Raw genomic sequence first — 26,232 nt, 5'->3', positions numbered from 1 at the left:
GAGGTCTTCAAAAGACTACACATCAACATTCCTTTTGCTGAAGCCTTGGAACAAATGCCCCGTTATGTGAAGTTCATCAAGGAGATATTGTCTAAGAAGAGAAAAATAGAGGACTATGAAACAGTGGCATTAACTAAGGAGTGTAGCACCATTTTGCAAAAGAAACTACCGCCCAAGCTTAAAGATTCGGGTAGTTTCAATATTCCATGCTCTATAGGGGGTTCAGTGGAAACTAAAGCTCTATGTGATCTGGGAGCAAGCATTAATCTAATGCCATTGTCTGTCTTCAAAAGGCTAGGATTGGGAAAAAGCAAAGCCTACAACAGTGACTCTACAACTGGCAGATCGTTCTTTGACTCATCCTCGTGGGATAATTGAAGATGTACTGGTGAATGTTGGTAAGTTTATCTTCCCTGTTGATTTCCTAATTCTTGATATGGAGGAAGATTCAACTATTCCCATTATTTTGGGAAGACCATTCTTAGCCACAGGCCGAGCATGAATAGATGTTCAAAAGGGGGAGTTAAAGCTGCGAGTGCAAGATGAAGAGGTCAGTTTTAATGTTTGTGCCCCAACCGACATTCCTACCTGTTGCAAGATTGAGATGGTGAAGGGTTCTTTTGTTAAAGCTGATAAGAAGAAAGCAAAGCCTAAAGAGCGACTTCGAACGATTCAGCGTCGTTGGAAAAGATTGATGTGTGGTAGTTCTGAAGGTGAGCTTACTCTTGTGCAAAACTCTGAAATCAACACTATTGGTGGTAAATTTTCTTCATTTAGTACGAGGGCTCTTTTGGATGAAAAGGGTCCACCAAACTCCTTCTAATGGGGCTCAGGTAAGTTTCTCTCAACACAGTTTTATTTTCCCACATTGGGGACAATGTGCATCTTTAGTTTGGGGGGAGAGACTTAATTTTTTTCTTTCAGTTTTTTTTTTCGTTTAGTTAGTTTTTTTTAGTGTCATGTGTTGATATCTGAGCTGGAATATTGATTGAACTACTGTTATTCACTTGTGCAATGGATTAAAATCTTAGTTGTGTGCTTGACTCATAACTTTTTGAATTAAATTGGATGTGTATTAGAAGGTTGCTCATGTAGATGTAAAACATTTATTTTTGACGCATATCACTTTTGTTCTATTTGGATTGTGGAATGATTAGCTTGACATGGAATAGAATTTGTTTGACATACTCTCTTGAAGCGAAATTCTTGTTGATTTTTGTTTGGAAAGTGATTTAGGCAAGTTTTCTTTTGGATCGATTGAGTCTTTCAAGCCTACCTGAAAAGTTTTATCCTTAGTTTACCCAAAGTTGAGCCTTAGCCTATTTTAAAAATTTTCACCACTTAACTAAGCTGAATTCGTTATCTTTAACTACTTTCACCCTCAACATACCTTATTATGCCATAAGCCTTTAAGTAAGTTCGGGGGGGGATAAATTGTTGTAAGTGGGGGAATAAATTTTGCAGTAAGAGATTGAAAAAAAGAAATAATAAAATAAAATAGTAGTTTTGTGTTGTGCCTTTATTGAAAAAGAAGAAAAAAAAACAAAAGAAAAAAAGTAAATGTGATAATTTCTTCTTGAGAATCAATTGTGAACAATGGGGTAGGCACATAGGAAAAAATATGCAATCTCTTACTATCTTCTTTGGGGTATATGAAAAAGCAAAAATACGTGGGTGATTGTTTGGTATAATTGTACTTATGGTATAATGTAGCTTAAATGACTTTTTATCTACCCATTTACCTAAGCCATGCTAATATAACCGAAAAAGACCTTCATTCCGAGAAAAAATTATCAATATTAGTGGAGAGAGGTATGTCATCCAAACTTATTGAACATGGGTTAGCGGAATGTCAGCAAGTGTAGAATGGTTGTGATATGAATGTCAAATGCAATGTTTTGTCTCTGTATGAATTGCTTACTTCTAAATGGTGCATCCAAGTTAGTTCTTAGAGTTATTGAGTTGAAATTCTGGTTATTGATTTGCTTGAAGTTGTGCAGGTGGTAGTGGTAGTTCAATCATTGGAAGGTTTAGTTATCTATTGCATTGTTTTTTTTTAGTTTAGTTGAGGTTTAGCTTTACTCGGGGGCGAGTAAAGATTCAGTTTGGGGAAATTTGTTAGGCTATTTTAGCCTAAGTTTTGGGTCACATTTTATAGTTGTTTTTCTTCTTTATTATTATTTTTGGAATAGAATTACGCTTGTTTTCTTTTGTTTCAGGTTTCTACACTTGGAATGTAGAAATTGGACGAATTTCGGAAAACAGTGATCTATAAAATAGAGAAAATTTTGAAAGAGAATAAAGCTGAAACTTCAAGCCTAAATTCGACTATGTTCTGATCATATTTTGGACAAAGTCAAAACATAAAAATTTTAGATCTCTTTTTTATCTTTCCAACTCATCTTGAATCAGCTCATTTGGAGTTTGGATGAGAAAGTTATGCTCATTTTACTAAAACAGATCAAAGCAGAAAATTTCATCTCGCCGCGGCGAGATTTCCATGGCCGCGGTTAGAAAGTCTGGGCAGAAACGTGGTTTTTTGATGCACTTTTGGCCGCGGCGAGACCACTTTTAGCCGCGGCGAGCGTCCGTACGGTCAGGGGTATTTTTGTCCGACGAACCCTAAAAATTAGATATAAATAGAAAACTGCGATTGGAAGTCAAGGGAAGCGATTTGGAGACATAAAACACAGCAGAAAGTGGCAGAAAGAGCAGAGTAATTCAAAGTGAAGATTCAGAGTCAATCCACCAACAGTTTCTTTCTCTATTCCTCTTTAATTTATTTATGTTGAATATTGTTATAGGAATGGTTATGGATTTATTTCTGAACTAAATTTCCCATTTAGGGAGGATGATGATTGTTGTTTAATGTTTTGCCTAGTTAATGTTTAATTGCCATTCCTTCATTCTTGTTTGTGAAATTATCTTAATTTGCGCTTAATTTCATGTTTAAGATCGATCACCTTGTGCATGCTTTATGATCTCAATTCGAAATCTGAAAAGTGAGAATTGAGAATGCTAAAATTTGGATAATTGATGTTCTATGTGAAACGAGAGTATTTACATGACTTATGTGACGAGTAGATTATTACCTAATGCAGATTTCGTGTTAGTTTAATTAAGGAATTAATTAGATAACATGTGATTTAGAATCTAGAAGATCTGAAAAGAGCTAGGTTACTTTATAATCTGTCATTCACTTCAAGAATAGGATAGCAATTAAACATTAACGATTTGGGTAAACAACAACAGGATTCTCCTCCCTATTATCTCATCTTGCTAAACTTTCAATTGTGTTATTTAAGTTTTCTAAATTACTTTGATTCTTTTTAAATCATAAATACTTTTGATTTGTCAAATAGAATTATAAGCATAGTTTAGTAGTAATTAATCCAATTCCCTGTGGTTCGACCTCACTTGCGTGAGTATACTACTTGATTGCGTGCACTTGCGTAGTGTTTATAATTTTCAGCAACAACAGGCTCCCTTGGATTTGGAGCAAAGGTTTGCAAAAATGGGAGCTGTGATTCAACGACATGAAGAAGAGATTCAGAGGTTGAAACAACAATGGTCTCCTGTAGTTTCTTTACCGCATATGCCAATCATTTTTTATTCGGTATTATCAGCGAAGCATGGAGTGGATGGTAATCAAATGGAACCATTGCATGGAAAGATTTGGATCCATGAACCTTCAGTCTTTCAGAGTGATTCAAATATGAAGAACGCTTCTTGGGCTGAAAGCCCTGAGAAAATTATTCCGAGACCTCAGGAGATTATGGCAGAGGGTCAAGATATTACCTGCCTGATTCCAGATTATGGTGGAAGTGGTAGGAGCTCCATGATTGAATGGAAGAGAAAACCTACGTCATCTGTGGTTGGTTTAAGACAGAACAAGCGGTTCCGAAGGTTTCAAGGCAAAGGAGGACGCCAGGGTTATTCTTACCCTGAGTGCCCACATTGCATGAAACACCATCCCGGAGAATGTAACTGAAAAGTATGTTTTCAATGTGGTATGGTTGGGCATTTTAAGAAAAATTGCCCACAGGTGGAGAAAGAAGTGTTGGGTTTTATGCCCTAAATAAAACTCTTTACAATCTGATTAGTTATCAATATAAGAAATTTAAAGTGATTGATGTTTGCATGAATTTTACATGCTAATGGTTTAATATGTTTTACACACAGAATCAGTTAAATCCAGATCATATGTTTATTCACAATTACAGTATCGTCAACACAGTGGAATGTGATTGTGATCATATGAATCAAAAGTCTTGGTCCCTGTTTCATCAGTGTTATTGGATTTACCCTAATGTGATAATCAGCGATGATGTGTACTTACACTTGGAGTAAGTGTTATGTTCTTTCCAGGACATTAGTAAAGTATACTAGTTTCGAATGTATGGAGTATACATTGGACTGGACCGATATTGCAACTAAGTTAAGATATTACAAACTTACCGTTATATATATATTTCCAAGTCAATATCAGTAGTTGATCTTAAGATTAAAAGAATCTAAATCCTGATATGCTTAGGCTCAACTCAGGAGTGCTATTCATGTTCTTTAATTTATTAGTTAAGCCTACTTTTAGGTCAGGGTGATACGTATATTTTGGGAACATGATAGTATGATTCGGTGGGAGTGTTGAACATAAATATGGAATTTATAGCTTCTACTGGTGTATAAAAGTCAAGTGATGATTCCCTTCGAGCTTAGCAAATAGAAGTAAATAGATGAGCTCTTGTTTAACTGACTAATTATTAGATCACTAAACACCATTTATAGGTAGCTAAGTATTTTAAGGGGCAAAATACATTGAGGGGTGAGAACGGTAAGGAAATCTCATCTCGATGTAGATCATCTATATAGAGGATCTTTAAATCACAATAAGATTATAACAATGGTTAAATGAGATAGCATATTGATATCGTGGAACATATAATATGCTCTATATAAGTCTGAGAGTGCAATTCTAAGTTCTAAGAGTGGATTCAACGAAGAATTAATAAGTAGGAATTTACTTGGTAAATTTGGTTCACTTATTGGAAGCTCAGCATATAGATCCATGGTCCCCATTCTAGTTGAGAACATTCTGCTTGTAAGACTCATTAATTGATTCGTGATTGATCAATTATAATTCTAAAGTTAGACTATGTTTAATTTTATGAATTTTCACTAAGCAGGGGTGAAATTGTAAAGAAAAGAGATTCTAGGTTTATTTATTTATTAATGGACTATGTATGTCTAGTTAATAATTAAATTAAATGACAATATTATTTAATAATCTATTTTAGTTATTAAATAATTAGTTTTGGCATTTAAAAGGTTAGAATTGGAAAATTGGCGTTTTTGAGAAAATAGAAATAAAATTTGATAAAACTGCAAAATCAAGTGGGGCCCACTAACACACCATGGCCGGCCACTATTTGTGGAGTTTCAAATTGATTTTTTCATTATTTTAATGCCAAATAATTCCTAACCTAAACCTAGTAGTTGCCTATAAATAGAAAGTGATGGCTCAGTCAAATCATAAGTTTTCATATCATCTTCTGACAGAAATTTCTCTCTCCAGAAAACTGAGCCTTCCTCACTTTCTATACCTGGCCGAAACCCCTTCTCTCTTTTCTCTTCATCAATTTCGTGACCCTAGTGAAAGTGTAAGTGCCCACACACAACAAGCAGTAACTCAATCATAGATTGGAAGACTGTGAAGGATCAAACTTGAAGAAGAAGGACATTCGGGCTTAGATCTTAATTATACTCTGCTAAAGAAAGGATACAAGGGTTAGAGATCTGAGCGGAAGGAGACATTAATTCCGCTGCATCAATGTAAGGTTTTCTTAACTTTATATGTGTTTAATTTATCGTTTTAGAAAGTTCATATTTAGGGTGTTTAAACAACATACTTGTGAGTAGATCTAAGATCATGGTAAAATAAATTCCAACAAGAAAAACAAGGGCAGGAAGCGATATTTGTTCCTACTCCGGTGTATGCTAATGTTCAAGCTGATGATGCAGCGAACCCTTCTGCAGTGGCAGGTCAGCTCCCTGTAAACGACTTCTTTTATACCGTGTTGTTTGATTCGGGAGCTATACGTTCATGCATAGCTATGAGAATAATTAATCATTTTGGGTAAGGCCTTGTGATATTTTAGAAAGAGGGTTTGGAACCCTAATGCCTAGTGGGGAGTTGGTTATCTCTAATAGGCGCTTTAGGTCTATGCCAGTTAAGATCGAAGATAGGGAGTTGAGCGCTGACCTTATAGAATTGGAATTAACTAAGTTTGACATTATACTGGGAATGGATTTTCTGTTCAAGTGTTCGGCCAGAATAGATTGTAAGCAGAAAATGGTGACTTTTCAGCCCGAAGGTGAAGATCCATTTGTTTAGGATGGAACAGTCCAGGGGTCTTGGATCTCGGTTATCTTTGTATTAAGGGCTAGAGATTTACTATGCAGTGATTGTGTAGAATTTCTAGCAGTGGTAATTGATTTCAGCAGACCTGAAACATTTGGGCCTGAGGCAGTCAGGGCGATGAGAGATTTTCTCGACGTGTTTTTCGAGGAGTTGCCGGGGTTGCCGCGCCGCCACAACGAGAAATTGATTTCGTAATTGATATGGCACCTGGAGTCGAACCTGTTTCTAAAGCTCCATATAGAATGGCTCCAGCGAGACTCAAAGAGTTTAAGTTAAAACTTCAGGGGATGCTTGACATTGGGTTTATTTGACCCAGTGTATCGCCCTGGGGAGCTTTGGTTCAGTTTTTGAAAAAGAAAGATGGTTCCCTCCGAATGTGTATTGATTATCGGGAACTAAACAAGCTGAAGATTAAGAATAAGTATCTGTTACCCAGAATCGATGATCTGTTCGATCAGCTCCAGGGAAAGACAGTGTTTTCGAAGATTGATCTGCGATCTAGTTATCATCAACTTAGAATTCGAGAGGAGGACATACCGAAGATAGCTTTTAGAACAAGATATGGGCACTATGAGTTCGTGGTAATGTCATTCGGATTGAATAATGCTCCTACGGCCTTTATGGATCTTATGAATAGGGTATTCAAGGATTTCCTCGATAACTGCGTCATAGTGTTTATCGACGACATTCTTGTATACTCTCAGTCAGAAAAGGAGCACGAGCATCATCTTCGAATGGTATTGCAGCGACTTAGGGACCACAAGTTGTATGCAGAGTTTAAAAGTGCGAATTCTGGTTGTCTGAGGTGTCCTTTCTGGGTCATATTGTTGGGAAGAATGGGATTATGGTTGATCCAAACAAGGTGGAGTCAGTGAAGAATTGGCCGAGGCCCAAGTTTGTGACGGAAATTCGAAGTTTTCTTGGCTTAGCAGGGTATTATCGACGTTTTGTCGAAGGATTCTCTAAAATTTCTATGCCCCTAACCGAATTGACCAAAAAAAAAATCAGAGATTTGTGTGGTCAGATAAGTGTGAAATAAGTTTCCAGGAGTTGAAGCAACGTTTGATAACAACTCCGGTGTTAGCTTTGCCATCAGATCAAGAGAAATTTGTGGTTTATTGTGATGCATCCAGGCAGGGCCTGAGATGTGTTCTGATGCAAGTTGACAGAGTCATAGCTTATGCCTCTCGTCAACTGAAAGATTATGAGCAGTGTTACCCAACTCATGACTTAGAGCTTGCTGCTGTGGTTTTTGCTCTGAAGATATGGCGACATTATCTTTACGGTGAGAAGTGCGAAATTTATACTGATCATAAGAGTCTCAAATACTTTTTCACCCAAAAGGATTTGAACATGAGACAGAGTAGATGGCTGGAATTGGTTAAGGACTACGACTGTGAAATTTTATACCACCCCGGGAAGGCCAATGTTGTGGCCGATGCTTTAAGTAGAAATGTTCCCGAGCAAGTTTGTACTACGGTTTTGATAGCCCCTCAACTAGCCTCTGAAATGGTTAGTGCAGGGATTGAGTTCGTAGTTGGAAAGTTACATAATTTAACACTTCAATCTGATCTGTTAGAGAGGGTCAAAAGAGCTCAACTTGAGGATCCCAAGCTAGTTAAAGTTCGAGATGAGACTATGGCTGGTCGGCCTAGAGACTTTTTAGTCTCGAACAGTGGAATGTTGTCATTTAAAGCTCGAGTTTGTACTTCTAATGTTGCAGAGATCAAGAAGGAGGTACTTGATGAAGCTCATACCACACATTATTCATTCCATCCGGGAACCACCAAAATGTATCAGGATTTAAACCCTATCTTTGGTGGTATGGGATGAAAAGAGAAGTGGTGGATTATGTGTCCAAGTGTTTAACCTGCCAGCAAATTAAAGTTGAACACCAGAGGCCGACAGGGTTACTGCAATCTTTAGTCCTTCCTGAGTGGAAGTGGGAGGACATTGCAATGGATTTTGTAACTAGATTACCTAGAACTACGGGAATGTATGATTCAGTATGGGACACAGTGCACGGATTCACAAAATCAGCTCACTTTCTACCAGTGAAAGCTACATATTCAGTGGATCAGTATGCTGAGTTGTATGTAAAGGAGATCGTTCGTCTCCATGGAGCCCCTAAATCTATTGTGTCAGACAGGAATCCAAAGTTCACATCGAAGTTTTGGGAGAGTCTTTAGAAGGCTATGGATACCAAGTTAAAGTTTAGTACAGCCTTTCACTCTTAGACTTATGGTCAGTCAGAAAGAACAATCCAAGTATTTGAAGACTTACTGCGAGCCTGTGTCATGGACTTTGAGAGTTCATGGAGTAAGCACTTGCCTTTAATTGAATTCTCCTACAACAATAGCTACCAGAGTACTATAGGGATGGCTTCCTATGAGATGTTATATGGTAGAAAATATCGTTTCCCTATTCATTAGGACGAGGTTGGAGAAAGGAAGTACTTGGGTCCAGAGTTAATGCAGAGGACCAATGAGGCTATTGATAAAATCAAAGTTTGGATGCTTGCTTCTCAAAGCAGGCAGAAAAGTTATGCTGAGCCGAAGTGCAGAGATGTTACATTTCAGACAGGGGAACATGTTTTTTTCTGCGGGTTTCACCAATGAAGGTTATTAGGCGCTTCAGAAAGAAGGGTAAGTTGAGCCCTAGGTTCATTGGGCCATTTCAGATACTTGAGAAGGTCGGGCAGGTAGCGTATCGCCTAGCCTTACCACCAGCATTGTCGGTTGTTCATGACATATTTCATATTTCCATGTTGAGAAAATACGTGTTAGACCCGACTCATATCTTGAGTTATGAAGCCCTTGAACTGCAATCAGACTTATCCTATGAAGAGCAACCTATTCAGATTCGGAACAAGACTATTGTTCTAATTAAGTGCTCTGGAGGAACAGTAAGGTGGAGGAAGCCACCTGGGAATTGGAGTCTGATATGAGGACTCAGCATATCCAGAGCTATTCAAGTTAGATTTCGAGGACGAAATCCTTTTAACGGGGGATAATTGTAATGACCGCCTTAGTAATTTGGATTAGAAAAGGCAATTAGCACTAATTTCTGTCATTTTATAATTATTTGTGAATTTATTTAATTGTGAATCCTAATATTTAGAAATAAATATTAGAGTTATAATTTCTCAATTTAGCAGATTTTATTAAACTCTAGGGGTATTATTTAGCTTATATGTGAAATATGCTATTTTTGTAATTTTTGCTCGGCGACAACGAAAAATGTGATGGATGGCTAGTTTGATCATATGGGTAAGTTTAGAACTTTATTTCTTAGCGGGGAATATTTTAGAGAGAATAATTATCGGGATTGAGCAGGGTTATGGGATTTGACCATTTTACCCCTAGCTTTTGATATACCCTAGTTTTGGGTCAAAGGGCATTATTATCATTTGGTTAAATGGTGGGATAGGTGGCTGCCCTAGTTTGGTGACACCTTGCAACCTTTTTCTCAGCCAAAATTAAGTAGTTAATTTACTTAGTTAGAAAGAAAGAGGAATTAGAAGGAAATACAAAAAATAGAAGGAGAAGCTCTCTTTCTTCTCTCTCTCTTCTCGAACCAGCAAGACCAAGGGAAAGGGTTGTCGATTTCTGAGTTTTTAGCAAGGAATTCAAGGGAGAAATTAATCTAAGGTAAGCCCTAATGAACTCCCCTTTAGTTTTCAAGTTTTTGCTTAGTTAGAAATGGTGAATTTTTGAAATAGGGGTTGTTAGGTTTAGAAATGCTTAGGGTTCGGTTTTTATGTTCAATATTGGTTGTTTAGAGGTTCTGGTAGTTGATTTTGGTGCTTGGTGTTAGTTCTAAGCAAGCTTGAGTTTTGAAACTCAAGCTTTGAGCTTTAATGGCAAGTTAGAATTTATTGGTTTGTTTTGTGATTTTCTGGTTGGTTTAGGTTATAAATGCATTGTATAGGTACCCTGGAAGTTTTTGGAAAGTTTGGGATTGAATTGAGTTAAGGGGGTTGGTTTTTGTGTTCCCAGCACAGAACCGGTCGACCGGTTGGTGTTCCAGAAATGGACTTTCGGTTGGGACCGGTCTGCCGGTTGGGGGAATTTTCGGAACCCTAGTTTTTCCCAATTTTGAGATATTTAGGGTATTGCCATGTTGTTTATCGATAGGGAAACTTTTAGTTTCAAGTTGGAGTCCCCGGAAAGTGATTTAGCGAGTCACTCATCTGTGTTGCAAATAATGTGATTATGGCATCCATCTAGCGCAAGCATTTCCGTTCAGGTCGGCCAGCACACTTGAATTCGAAAAATAGGTAAGAACTGTATATAGCGTGTTATAAAAGATATATGCATGTTGTATTATGATTGTATATGTTTTGGGTGATATCATAGCGGCACAATAATTGTGTCGGTTCGACAGTACAAGCATCGTACTGGTTAAGAGTGATATTCACCCCAGAGAGTATTAATTGGCGCTATCATAGCGGCACAACAATTGTGTCGGTTCGGCAGTACACGCACAGTACTGGTTAAGAGTGATATCATGGCCAATTGTACTCTTGGGTGCTATTGATGCTATCATAGCGGTACGAACATAGTGTCGGTTCCGCAGTGCGATCATAGTGCTGATAGTGGGTGATATCATGGTCAATAGCACAGCTAGTAAGAATGTTCTTACTCATCTGTTAAGCCTTGTAAATAGGTGTATGGGCGCCTAGTTACAAGTCGAAAGTTATATGATATGTTTTATGCTTTTCTTACTGAGTCTGTTGACGCACAGGTCTACTTTCATGTGTAGGTAAAGGAAAGGGGATAACTGAACTGGAGTGAACCTGAGCTCGGATGGGATTGTACATGTCAAAGCAGCGCGACCTGAAGTGTTCGGTCTCGGGACATCTGGGAATTGTATTTTTTACAGTCGCTGTGCGACCTGAAAAATGTGTATTTTAAAATATTACTTTTAAAAAGTTTGAAAACGGGATCCCGACACTTGTAAATATTTTAATATGTTATAAAGTTTATTAATTAATATAAAAGTTTTAATTTGACACGTTTTCCAAGAAAACTCTTCGATTAGCGAAGATTGCACTGTAATTGAAAAAGTACTGTAGCGTGCCTTAGCAGTAGGGCGTTACATGATGTTTTGTTTCATGATGATAGTGATAAGTTGAGTTTGGTTTTGTATGATGAATCATATTTGTCTCCGGAGATTCAAAAGAGGCAGCCCAAACCAAGCTCTGTTGTTCTGTCACCATATGTTGTGGACTTTGGGTCTTCTTCATCTTCAAAGGAAGACTTAATGAGGATTGTGCAAGATGGTAAATTTATTGTGCATGGAATCAATCCTTTTAAAGATGAAATTTGTTATAATACTGGTGTTGAGCAGTGCATTAAGTTTTCCAAATTTATTGAGGAGAACATAGTCATGAATAGGGGGTTAGTATTTTTTTTATTTATATTTATATTACTTACATTTGTTTTATGTCTTTTTTTTTTTTATATGTGATTGACTTTTTTTTGTGTTTGTTGTTTTTTGTGTTGTCAGTGTCAAGAAGTACTCTGATGCGGACAACATCTTATCTCCACCGATTGATTTTTCTTTCATTGAAATTTCCAAGAAGATGTGGTTCTACCAGCTTCATGCTTGTGGTGAATTTCTGGGTGAGAGTGTAAGAAACTAGTTTCTTTTTATTATTTTTTATGTCTTTGCTGTTTGAGTCTATATTTTGGTATCGGTTCTTTCAAAAACCGGTTTCTGATACATGTGTTTATTGCTTTTCTGTAGCATTTAGATGTGGTATTCTATTACCTTAGGAAGAAGATTAAGAAATATGATACTTTGAACCAGATGATTACCCCTACCGATTGTTTGTTTGATCAAGTGATATGGAATTCCTACAATCAGTTCTTGAAATCGGGTTCTAATCCTTCTAAGATTGACTTTGATAATGCCATTCCTGGATACATTGTTGGTGAGTATTTGTTTTGCAATACTCCTTGGGTGCTTACTGACCATGTTCTTATATATGTCAATATTCAAAAGCAAAAACATTGGATATTGGTCGATTTTGATATCAAGGAGAGGATGTTGAACGTATATAACTCCATGTCTGGTGCTCTCAACAAGAAACGCGCTTTGGATCATGTAAAAGCTTATTCTACTATGCTGCCATTTTATTTGGAGTATCTTGATGTTTATTCTTCTAGGCCGAATCTTAATTTGGTTCAAGGTCCATATTCTGTTGGGAAAAGAGAACCTTTGAATTTCAAGTTCATAGATGGGCTTCCAAGTCAGGTCAATAGGTAATTCTTCCTCTTTTCATCATATATTTTTTTTAATTGAAACTAGTTTTATGTTTTGTTCTGGTTATATTTTTTGTCAGGTTTTGTTTTGTTTGCACAGAAACCAGTTTTTTTGTTTGAATTCATTTTTTTTTATTGCAGTGACTGTGGAGTGTCTGTCATCAAATTTGCTGAATTTTTTATTCGTGGAAAAATTGATGACATTCCAGCTAAGATGTCTTATTGTGTAGCAGTATATAGAGATGATCTTGCTGTGAGTTTGTTTATTCATGCTAGGAGGAAACAAATTGGTGGTTATATAACTGATGATGAAGTGTTGAAAAGGGGGAAGAAATCAAAGGATAATGCAAGTGTTAAGGCAAAGGTCAAAGGGAAGGATATTCCAAAGGGAAAGGGCAAACCGAAATGATTTCAGATGAATGGATAGATGTTTATAATAATTATAATTTTTTTTTTTGGATTTATGTTCCTATGTTTTCAGGAAACTGGTTTCGTTTGGTTTTTTGTTATTATTTTTTTTTTTTTTTTGTATTTGGTATTTTAAGACAATGTTCTATAGTTTTTTAGTGTTGTTTTTTTTTTTTTTTGAAACACTTGTCACTTAGTTAAAGTGGTTGTATTTTTTTTCTTGTAAAGACTGGATGTTTAAATGAATTAGCAACACTTTGTATTATAAGTTTTTAGTTGATGGCTTAATCTTTCTTTTTTTTTTTTTGTAAATAGTTTCTTTTTTACTATTAATTTCGTTTTTTTTTATTTGAATGTACTGTTAACTGATTTTTGTTTTTGTTTTGTTTTTTTTTTTTTTGTCGGTGATACCAATGGCAGTATGTGTTTTTATTTATTGGTAAGTGGCAATTGTTTTTATTTATTAGTAACTGGTTTCTTGTTTTTATAAAATATATAATTTTTCATGTACCTTTTTGAAATAATCTATGATATTAAGAAAAAATCTTTAAAACAATGATTATGTAAACAGATAAAATTTCAAAAGTGTAAAAATGTTGTGTGTATCATTTTGAAAAAATTATATTCAGATCAACTTTATTCAATGTTGAGAAACCAGTTTTTATAAAACTGTCAATCACTAAAATTATATTCTGTTCAACTTTATTTAATGATGAGAAACCAGTTTTTATAAAACTGTCAATGAATATCTATTTATCTTGTAGCTGATCAATCATTCTTCTTTGACTCGTTGCTTTTGTTATTTTGTTTTGGAGGTTTGTAAAGCTGTGGGTTATTGCACGTTCTTCGGTTGTGGCCAACTTTTCCGCACCTTGTGCATTTCAAGACAACTTTTGGTTCTCGTTTTGATCTTATTCTTTAATTTCTAGGTCTCCCAGCTGGTTTTCTTGATTTTGGTGGCCACACTATTCTTTCCATGCTCTCAGGTATAGTCCATTCTCTTTCATTTGGTAGAGGATGTACAGTTCTTTCATAGGTTGCCTTCATTGTTGCTGTTTTGTAGTAATCGGTAACATAGTCATAAGCTCTTAATCCTCTTTTTGCAAATACAACTTTTTCATGTGAGCATGGTATCTCATCGAGTTGGAACCTTCTGCAGCTGCATGTTCTTTCCAGTATGTTGATTGTGAAATCACCTTTTTCTTGCACCTTTACTTGGTATTGGATTGCTGTGATTGCGATGACCTTTTTTTTTCTTGAAATATAAGATAAGTGTTAGAAACTGGTTTTTCATGATGATCAAGAAATAGGTTTTATAATAACTGTTGTTTTCTATGATTTAGTTAATGTACTTGGTATTTCATTGCTTTAAGCAGATTGTCTCTCAGTAGTTTTTCAGCATCTGATGCTACTTCAATAAATATTCCATGTGCTACATTGCCATTTTTCCACACCCATTTTTGTACAAGGCTTCTGAAGCACTCAATCATTGTTGTTATAGGTAATGATCTTGCAGCTAGGATCGCTGAATTTATTGATTCTGCTATGTTTGAAGTCATCATTGTCTACCTTCTTGTAGGGCAGTGGCTCCTGGTCCAAACCTCATGTCCAATTTTCTCAAGGTATGGTCTTATTCGTTTGTCGATTCTATCTATCTCTGCCATGTATCTCTCGAATGAGGTGAGCTTGTATGTCTTTGCTGCCTTTACAAAGTTTATTGTCAGATCGTCTCCATGCACTCCAAAGTTTGTTTTGATGTTGTTTAGCAGGTGGAAGATGCATGCTCCGTGGAAGTGGTTTGGGTAGACATTGCTCACAGCCTTCTCTATACTTTTATGCCTGTCTGATATTATTGTCAAACCTTTTCAGAGAAACCAGTTTTTACAAGATCAGTAGGTATGCTTTGGAAGCCTAATTAATTTTTTTTTTTGTTTCTTTTTTTGGAATCGTAATAATTTTTTTTTTATTGTGGAAACCAGTTTCTAGATTTTGTTATCTTTTTGTCTGAGATCAGTAGCTATGAAGTTAAATTTTTAGATGGAATTTACATTAAAGGAAACCAGTTTTTTCGATAGCGTACCTTCTCTATCTCCGAATGTTTCTCTTAGTTTTGAGAAGAACCATTCCCAAGAGCAGTCATTTTCTGACTCTCCTATCTCAAATGCTAGAATGAATATGTCGTTGTTTGCATCCATTGTAGAGGCTGTGAATAGGGTTCCTCCAAATGATGTTTTTAAAAATGTTTCGTCGGTTACAATGACTGACCTGCAATGTTTCCAACCTTCTATGGAGTTTGCAAAAGCTAGATACAAATATTTGAAACAATCCTTCTTATCGGCTTCCAATTGTGCAATTGTTCCAGGATTTACTACTTTTAGCATGTGCAGGTATTTTGGTAGTTGTTGATAAGATTCATCTTGCCTTCCTCTTGCCAACTCCAAAGCTTTCTCTCTTGCTCTCCATGCTTTTTGGTAGCTCATTGACACTCCAAAATCATCAATCATGTCTATCATAATGTCATTTGGTCTGTGATTTCTTTTGACAGAAATTTCTTTTTTATCATTTCTGCAATCATGTTGAAGTTTGCCTGCTTGTGGTCGCCCATTACAATATCCAGTGAACATTTGTGATCTTGGACATATTTTCTTACTTTGAATGTTGAGGTACTCTTGAACTTTGAAGCTCTCAGAAACCAGTTATTGTTGTCATCCACACAAGTCACCACATACTCTCTTGGTTTAGATCTTTTGGTTTTAAACTGGAAATTTTTTATCATAGCAAAAAAACCCACTTCAATCTTCAATACTTTTCTGTCCTTGTAGATCTGTCCTTTTTCAATGTTGAAAACCTTATGATCTGTTATTATTTGTCTTTCTTCTTCTTGTCTTTTCCTTTTGTGTTCTTGTGTTTTCTCAATAATACAATCAGCAACACTATCAGCTACTTGAAATATGTTTGGTAATGCAAGTACCTCGCTTATTTTTGAGGTTTCATCATCGTATTCCATACAGTCGTATGTTGGCTGGTTGGTTATTTGTAAAACCAGTTTCTAAACATTTGTATCTTGTCTTACAGATTCACTTTCTGGTTTTTGTTGAGTAATGATCTGGAGTCTTGTCTCGTTTACTGTTGTGATGCAGAGAGGAGACTCACTAACTGCATTTTGTGTCTTTCTCAGTTGTCAGTAGAACATCAGTGAGTTGTCACTAATTATTTTCATTGGTGGTGAGTCTGGGCATAACTGGTAATGCATTTCTATTGTTGTGTTGCATTTGATTTCAGTCTTTACTAATTCCAACAAACTTTTTAGATCACAATTTGTTGGTATTAGTAGTCCAGTCATTATGAAGTCTTCATACTTTTTATCCTCTTTCCATTGCCCTCCATATTTGACCACACACATTATTGAGTCCAAACCTATACAATATTTGAAAACTGTTAGTTAAAAATTACAATGTATTAAGAAACCAGTTTTCTTTTTTTCTTTTCTTTTTTGTTTCTATTTGTTTTAAAATTATATGTTTTTTTTTTCACTATATATTTGAGAAACTGGTTTCCAACATTACTTTATATTTGTTTATGTTTAACAGATAATATCATTTTGAAAGCTATTAGTTAAAATTTATAATGTATTTAGAAACCTGTTTCTGTTTTTTTTTTTTTTATTATTATTTATTTTAAAATTATATGTGTTTTTTTCAATATATATTTGACAATCTGGTTTCCAACATTACTTTATATTTGTTTATGTTTAACAGATAATATCATTTTAAAAACTGTTAGTTAAAATATATAATGTATTTAGAAACCGGTTTCTGTTTTTTTTGTTTTTATTTACTTTAAAATTATATGTGTTTTTTTCACTATATATTTGACAAACTGGTTTCCAACATTAATTTATATTTATTTATGTTTAACAGATAATATCATTTTAAAAACTGTTAGTTAAAATATATAATGTATTTAGAAACTGGTTTTATATTCATAATTTTCAGTAATCTTTTCATTTTTGATCGTGAACGTCTAAAATTAAATTTTTCATAATGTTTAATTTTCGTCTTCTTTTTTTTTTTTTGTGAAATTTCATAGTCTAAATCTAGATTAAGTATGAACATTTCATTATGAAGCAATGCAAGATCATATAGTTTTGGTATGAAACTTATTTCAATCTAGTGTTTTTTTCTTTTAAGTTTATATTCGAAATGCACATATTCGGTGTATTTTTCTTTTGCAGTATATATATGCCTATATTATTCATAGCATAATTTATATAATTGTACCTGTATTTTATTTTGATCGCTGTTGACATGGACGATCGGAGTTAGCTTGATTTTGTTGATTGAATTTTGTGTGTGCAGGTTGATCGGTGCTTTGAGGTTAAGAATTCGTTTTCTGCTTTAAGGTGAGAGCTTCATTGCTTTTCAGGTGCCGATGTTGCAGGTTGCAGGTGAGAGCTTAAGAATTCATTGCAGGTGCCGATGTTGAGTTTCTCAGGTCAGTTTTGTTTGAATCAGAGGAATAATTTGCACATGGAGAAGAGAGGAATTGAATCGGAGAAGATGGAGAAGAGAATCACAGGCCAGTCGAATCGCAGTAGAGAGAGGGAGAGAGAGAGAGAGAGAGAGAGAGAGAGAGAGAGAGAGAGAGAGAGAGAGAGAGAGAGAGAGAATCGCAGGAGAGAGAAGAGAGAATCACAGTAGAGAGAGAGAGAGAATCGCAGGAGAGAGAGAGAGAGAGAGAGAGAGAGAGAGAGAGAGAGAGAGAGAGAGAGAGAGAGAGAGAGAGAATTTTGTTTATATATGGTTAAAAATAATAAATTCCATTCATTTAAAATTAGTTTCTGTTTTTAAGTTATTTTATGGTTTTTTTTAAAAAAAAAAAAAACCATATTTGTAGTTTGCTTGGTTAGTTTATGCCATATTTTGTGGCATTTAGTTTTCCTGAAATATTTATCATAAGATGGCTCATTTTTCCCATATTTTTGAAAATATCCCTTTATTAAGTGAAACCATATATTTTAATTATTAAATAATATAAATAGTTAATGATTAAACTAATTACCATAAATAGATTAATGTAATTAATATTTGTAATATTATTTTGTAATATCTTATCCTTATGTTTATTATATTAATGTTTTAAAAATTATTAATAATAAAATAAGTTTATTAAAAGTCAAAATAAAAAATTTCGTAAAATTAATTAAATAAATAATAAACAGTTTTATAAAAAATAAACAAGTTAAATATTTTTTTGTTAAAGAATAGATGTTTATTATTTTAGTATGAATTATTATAATTTAATAAGATTTTTTTAATAAAATAAAATATTAAAAGTATAAATATTAATGTATAAATAAATCAATGCTCAAAATTATTAAAAATAAACATGACACACATAGATTGATATAATAAACATATATAAATATTATTATTTTGTTTATTAAATTAATATGTTTAATAAATAGAAAACAAAACAAACATATATATACAAAGTATTTTATATTATTAGTATGTTTATTATAATTGTAAACATAAAAATAGACATAGCCAATTTATATTATTACTAAAATAAATATATTTTCTTTCTATTATTTCTATATATTGATTATTTTCTAATGAGTTAGTAAACGAATTTTATTTGGAAATACAATTCTTACATCAAAAAATAAATAAATAAACATAACTTTATAAACTCTAAATATTATTTAATTATAATTAGAATAAAAAAAAACATGACACTATAAACAAAGAAAAAGAAAAAAAAATAAACAAGTATGTATATTAATTATTTTCTAAAATATTATTAAAAAAATAAACATGACACACATATAATGATATAATAAACTTATGTGAATATTATTATTTTGTTTATTAAATTAGTATGTTTAATTAATAAAAAATAAAATAAACACATATATATACATACAATAGTTAATAATTATTACATTATATATTATAAAAAGAAAAATTGAAAAATAGTTTCTAATTGTATATAAAAATGTATGAGAAAATGGTAATAAGTTTTTTTGCACATATTTTGTAATTAATTAAAATAATGTATACAAAATTGTAAAAATGCCCTAAAAAAATTAAACAATATATATAAGTTCTTTGTAGTGGAAGAATACAATAATTTTTTTTAATTAAAGAATACAAATAATTTTAATATCATAATAGAATATTAATCTACACATAAATAATAATAGTTACATAAGAATACAAATAGACTTTTTTTAATTAAAGAATACAAATAGTTTTATCATAATAATAGGACATTAATATAAATATAAATGATAAGAGCCATACATAAATAATATAAATAATTTTTTTTTAGTTTAAAGAATACAAATAGTTTTAATATAATAATAGAAATAAATAAATAAAAATTGAGAAAATAGAAAAGGTAAAAGAAAACTATGTGTGCTAACACATGGCCAGTTTTTTTTCTTTTTCTAATTATTTTGTATATTATTATGTATGTTTATAATAATAAAATAGGTGGTAATTATTTTAGAATACTATAAGTCCTTAGTTTGATTTTTTTAATGATTTCTTTTAATTTAGTATAGATGGTAATTATTTTAGAATACTATAGGTCTTTGGTTTGATTTCTTTTAATTAGTAGGTATTAAAAAAAAATAGAAACTTAGAAAAATAAGTATTTGAAAAAAGAAGAAGGTTAAGCATGTCACATAAACTCCTTCAAACCTTCCTATTTTATTATTATAAACATACATGAATAGCTCCTTAAAACCTGTCATGATCTATAATGTTAAACAACTCATGAACTTTTCACAAATATATATATAGCTCTTTTTTGTATTTGATTTTGTGATAGCTATTTTTTAAAAGGATAGGTTCATTTATGGGTTAAAATCAAAGCAAACTAAACCACATATACATATTTATATACATGTGATACAATATTAAGTTAAACATTCTCTCCCACAAAGTAAGAAAAGAAGGTAGCTCGTCTGAGTATACTACACCATTATAGTGGTAAAATTAATCTGATTCTTTTTATCTATGAGGATAGTATGTCATACTTAGTTGTTTGCGCAGTCCCCTTCAAGTGAAATTTAGGCAATAAAGAATAGAGTGAGTGTTTTGTTTTGAGATTTGTAAACTTGTTAACCTATAAATATAGAGTGGTGACTAAGTAAATGAACATATATCATATTTCCTATTTATTACTGCTAGAAATATATTATGAGTGGTGACTAAGTAATTAACCGTTGCAGTTGGAAAAAAAAAAAATAGCTGTCCGTTGCAGTCGGAAAAAAAATTGCTGTTGCAGAAATTTGCCGTTACCAAGATATATATAGCTCATTTGTTCATGTAAAAGAAAAGCAAAAGAGAGATCTATTAGTTTTTCAAAGAGAGAAATTTAAGGTGTAAAAGATCAAACTTTTTGGGTGAACTCCGAGATCAAAGTTCTGTTGTTTTTCTTACTTTCATTAACGTTTGTATTCTCTCATCTCACTCTTATTTTTCTCATATTTGTATTTGTGTGTGTGTTTGTGTTCTTGTTTTTCGGTTTGGATTTTTGGCCTTGAGTTAGGGAGAGTTTTTTGGGTTTGGTTCTAAGGTTTTAGAACTTGATTTGTTTTTTTTTTGGGGGGGGGCTTATTATTTCGGGTAGAAGAAAATAAGAGCAAGAAAATTTTGTTTTGAATTGCTCTTATTTTGCGTAGAACAAAAGAGAAGAAGTTGTAAAAGAAATTTAGAAAAACCCTAACTATTTTTAAAACATTAAAAAAAGCTGTGTTAATAAAAATTCTGTCTTTTTTCATAGTACATTCTATGAATTATACTAAAGTATTATTAAAAAATATTTTTTTAGTATTATCTTAATACTATAATATGTTTGAATCAACATTATCTTTTATAATTTTGATAATTTATTTTTTCACTTTTACTGAAAGTATTATTGGATACTCTATAATAATATTTTTGTATAATATTTTATTACTTTTATAAGTTTGAATATAAATATTATTTTAATTTTTATAATACATTTACACACTAATATTAAAGAGTATTATAAAATAATAAACAATAATATTGTTTTGTAATATTTCTTATGTGATTTTATTATTTTCACAAGCCTAAATAATAAAAAACATTAATTTCTATAATACCTTTTTTTTTTCTTCATAACACAATTGATTCAAAAGACTAGTTAAATTTTATTTCATAAAACTTATTTCAGAATTCAAATTATCTAAAATAACAAAATATCCAAAAAGTCAAATACAAAACATATCCAATAAACTCATGTTTAATAAATCTCATTACACCAATATATAAGTGTTAAATCATGAAAGTTGAGTTAGGGAGAGTTCTCTGGGTTCTGTTCTAAGGTTTTAGAACTTGATTTGTTTTTTCTAGGCTTATTATTTTGGGTAGAAGAAAATAAGAGTAAGAAATTTTTTTTGAATTGCTCTTATTTCGCGTAGAACAAAAGAGAAGAAGTTGTAAAAGAAATTTTGGAAAACCCTAACTATTTATAAAACATTAAAGAAAGATGTGTTAATAAAAATCTTGTCTTTTTTCATAATACATTCTATGAATTATACTAAAGTATTATTAAAAAATATTTCTTTAGTATTATCTAAATATTATAATATGTTTGAATTAACATTATCTTTTATAATTTTGATAATTTATTTTTTTTCACTTATATTGAAAGTATTATTGGATACTCTATAATAATACTTTTTGTATAATATTTTATTACTTATATAAGTTTAAAATATAAATATTATTTTAATTTTTATAATACATTTACACACTAATATTAAAGAGTATTATAAAATAATAAACAATAATATTTTTTTTTAATATTTCTTATGTTATTTTATTATTCTCACAAGCCTAAATAATAAAAAAATATTAATTTCTATAATACCTTTTTTTTTTCTTCATAACACAATTAATTAGAATGACTAGTTAAATTTTATTTCATAAAACTTGTTTCGAAATTCAAATTATCTAAAATAACAAAATATCCAGAAAGTCAAATACAAAACATATCCAGTAAACTCATGTTTAATAAATGTCATTACACCAATATATAAGTGTTAAATCATGAAACTTGAGTTAGGGAGAGTTTTCTAGGTTCGGTTCTAAGGTTTTAGAACTTAATATTTTTTTTCTGGGCTTATTATTTCGGTTAGAAGAAAATAAGAGCAAGAAAATTTTGTTTTGAATTGCTCTTATTTTGCGTAGAACAAAAGAGAAGAAGTTGTAAAAGAAATTTAGGAAAACCTGAACTATTTTTAAAACATTAAAAAAACTGTGTTAATAAAAATCTTGTCTTTTTTCATAATACATACTATGAATTATACTAAAGTATTATTAAAAAATATTTTTTTAGTATAATCTTAATACTATAATATGTTTGAATCAACATTATCTTTTATAATTTTGATAATTTATTTTTTCTCTTATATTGAAAGTATTATTGGATACTCTATAATAATACTTTTTTGTATAATATTTTATTACTTTTATAAGTTTATAATATAAATATTATTTTAATTTTTATAATACATTTACACACTAATATTAAAGAGCATTATAAAATAATAAACAATAATATTTTTTTTTGTAATATTTCTTATGTTATTTTATTATTGAATAATTTACATGTATACACTTACTTTTCAATTAAATTACACATATAACGTTGCACATTCTAAATTACCGTGATTGATCTGTTAATTTGATCATGAGCTTGTTTTTTTTATTTTACTTTTTTGTTGTTGATTTGATTTTATTGTAGCATACGCATACCTAGCTGTTGCATTCCTATAAATTTTTATTTATTTTTCTTTTATCTTTTCACTTGTCTCTTTCTCTCCATTTTTATCAATTTCTCTTTCTTTTCTAACTTTCAAAATAATTTTTTATTACATCATTAATTTTAAAAATATTATCATTACCACCTATTTTTTTAATATCATCATTTTAAGATGTAGAAAGTAAATATTTTTCACCTTTTTCAAAATCAAAGTCACTATTTAGTTACTTACCATATCAATTATATACTTATTAGTTACATTTCACTAATTTATAATTATAAAATTAAAATTTTATAAATAAGTAATCAATTAGTATTATATTAATTTACCTATTAAAATATCATCAGTCACCACCAAAAACCCCGACATTACAATATTTTTTATTGACATCGTAAACAACTAAAAATATTTTGTTTATTAATAAAAAAAAATACATATTAATAAAAAAATGAATCATTTTTTATGTTGTGTAGAAAAGTAATTTCAGAGTTACTTCTAAATTTTACTTTCGGTATCATAAGCAACTAAATAGTTAATTTTAATTATGGTGACAATGAGAAAATACACATTTTTCTTACATGTCAAAATGACCACATTGAAAAGTAGTTTCTTTTTTCATTTAGTTAACCAAAAAGTAACCGGATTTCTGAAACTATTTTCTAACTATATCGTTGCTCACTTAAGTTAAAAAATGAATATATAGTTTTTAAATAACTAATCTAAAAATTGAAGATTATCTACGGGAGATATTTTTATCTAAAGTTGATCATTTTGTGAAAAGTAACCAATTGGTATATTATCGAAATGATAATTAATTTAAATATTACTATAAAGTATACTACATAAAATTATTTCATATATATGCTTATTTGTTATACAATATGAAAACTAATTAGTTTCTACTGTAAACTTAAAAGGTAACTAAAAAATATAACTTTAAAATAAATAATTAGCAATATAAATATTTACTAATTTTACCAATAAGTTATGTGAGTTTTTTTTAAAAAAAAATTATTTTAACTTATTAGTTTATTAAATAGATTAAGTAAAATAAATATTTTTACAAAAGAAAAATATAAAAGTAACGTAAAAGTATTTAAAATAACAAATTAATTTGATATAATCTAAAAATAAACACATAAATTTCAAAGTAACAAAAAGGTAAATAAAATAATTGGTAAATAAAATAGAAGTTTATTATATTATATGACAAACTCATTAGTTTCAAAAATAAACTTTAAGGTTACCCAAATGTATTTTAAATAATAATTAACATAACACAAAAACTTAAAAATAGCTATTGATTATTAAGATGTTTACAAATAAGATTTTAGAGTTAATCAAATTGTATCTCAAATTATATAATTTAAAAATGAAATTTTTTACGTAAAAGTAACTAATTAGTTTCTTATCAACATCATAAGTAACCAAAAGGTTACTTTTGAAAACCCAGGAAAATAATAAAAAAACGGAATTTGGGATTAATTTCATTTCAGGCATATTATTTTAGAATTAAGGTATTTTTTAATGACGTGGCAAGGTATTATTGTAATTGAGATTTATTAAAGTAATTTTGTAAATAGTTTATATTTTAAGTATATTATTGAAAAAATCCCTTTATTATTCTCACAAGCCTAAATAATAAAAAACATTAATTTCTATAATACCTTTTTTTTTTCTTCATAACACAATTGATTGGAAAGACTAGTTAAATTTTATTTCATAAAATTTGTTTCAAAATTCAAATTATCTAAAATAACAAAATATCTAAAAAGTCAAATACAAAACACATCCAATAAACTCATGTTCAATAAATCTCATTACACCAATATATAAGTGTTACATCATGAAACTAGAGTTAGGGAGAGTTTTCTGGGTTCGGTTCTAAAGTTTTAGAACTTGATTTATTTTTTCTGGGCTTATTATTTTGGGTAGAAGAAAATAAGAGCAAGAAAATTTTGTTTTGAATTGCTCTTATTTCGCGTAGAACAAAAGAGAAGAAGTTGTAAAAGAAATTTAAGAAAACCTTAACTATTTTTAAAACATTAAAGAAAGCTGTGTTAATATAAATCCTGTCTTTTTTCATAATATATTCTATGAATTATACTAAAGTATTATTAAAAAATATTTTTTTAGTATTATCTTAATACTATAATATATGTTTGAATCAACATTATCTTTTATAATTTTGATAATTTATTTTTTCACTTATACTGAAAGTATTATTGGATACTTTATAATAATACTTTTTGTATAATATTTTATTACTTTTATAAGTTTAAAATATAAATATTATTTTAATTTTTATAATACATTTACACACTAATATTAAAGAGTATTATAAAATAATAAACAATAATATTTTTTTTGTAATATTTCTTATGTTATTTTATTATTCTCACAAGCCTAAATAATAAAAAATATTAATTTCTATAATACCTTTTTTTTTCTTCATAACACAATTGATTAGAAAGACTAGTTAAATTTTATTTCATAAAACTTGTTTTAAAATTCAAATTATCTAAAATAGCAAAATATCCAAAAAGTCAAATATAAAACATATCCAATAAACTCATGTTTAATAAATCTCATTACACCAATATATAAGTGTTAAATCATGAAACTTGATATCCAAAGGTCCTGAAACTTTCTTTGACATTCCTACATACAAAGCAATAAACAAATTAATCACATCAATGTTAAGAGATGCTAAGATGATAAATTAATCACACAACTCTATAATGTTAACTTTTAAAATGTTGGTAAAATTCTTTACGCCATGAGCTTAATCCTAATCTACTATTTGTATCTGTCGGAGTTAGATTTGGATTGAAAGAAGTTTAATCTCTAGCAGCAGTAGCAGCATAAAGATATTTCCAAAATTAGCTAAAGCATAGAAAAATAGAGAAAATCACAAACTATATATTTGATATATTTATATATATTCTCAAAATAGAGAAAAAAACAAACTATACAACATGCTTTTCAAATATAGATCAAAAACAAAAGCCAGGAACATGAGACATCTATATTATAGTAGATCCACTTCCAAAGCAAGAGTGAGAGGAGAGAGAGAGAGAAACAGAAATAGAAAATCTGCAAAAACAAAATCAAAAATATCTACTCAGAATTTTTCAAAATTACCATAAGATATTTCAAACCAAACTAGTAAAGTTAGTAACTTTGGTAAGAAAGAGAAACAACATAGCAGTTCCCTTATTACTAATGAAAACAAAATAAGTGAAATCAGTAATGAAAACAAAATAAGTTAGTAATTTGCTTAATCACTTGTTGTTTGCTGAATATGAAAAATTGCCTTGGAGTAACCT

At 30.7% G+C, this 26,232-nt stretch overlaps 1 protein-coding gene across 1 annotated transcript; it reads left to right on the top strand.

Annotated features, from left to right (window-relative positions):
- The first annotated feature begins 5,086 nt into the window (after positions 1–5,086).
- On the top strand, positions 5,087–13,481 carry LOC133034844 (uncharacterized). Its single transcript, XM_061110285.1, has 2 exons — positions 5,087–12,687; positions 12,829–13,481. Exons 1-2 carry the CDS (start codon positions 12,233–12,235, stop codon positions 13,094–13,096), a joined length of 723 nt encoding a protein of 240 aa, XP_060966268.1. The 5' UTR covers positions 5,087–12,232; the 3' UTR covers positions 13,097–13,481.
- Positions 13,482–26,232: the final 12,751 nt, after the last annotated feature.

This window comes from Cannabis sativa, chromosome 2 (assembly GCF_029168945.1).
Source record: "Cannabis sativa cultivar Pink pepper isolate KNU-18-1 chromosome 2, ASM2916894v1, whole genome shotgun sequence".
In the NCBI taxonomy this organism is placed as follows: domain Eukaryota; kingdom Viridiplantae; phylum Streptophyta; class Magnoliopsida; order Rosales; family Cannabaceae; genus Cannabis; species Cannabis sativa.
Note: the sequence above shows the minus strand (reverse complement) of the source record. Positions and strands in the feature narration are given on the sequence as shown.

Excerpts from the sequence above, each read along its gene's own strand:
- LOC133034844 (XM_061110285.1), top strand. The coding sequence starts at position 12,233 with ATGATTACCCCTACCGATTGTTTGTTTGATCAAGTGATATGGAATTCC. Across the intron at positions 12,688-12,828 it reads CTTCCAAGTCAGGTCAATAG|TGACTGTGGAGTGTCTGTCA; the intron begins GTAATTCTTCCT and ends TTTTTATTGCAG.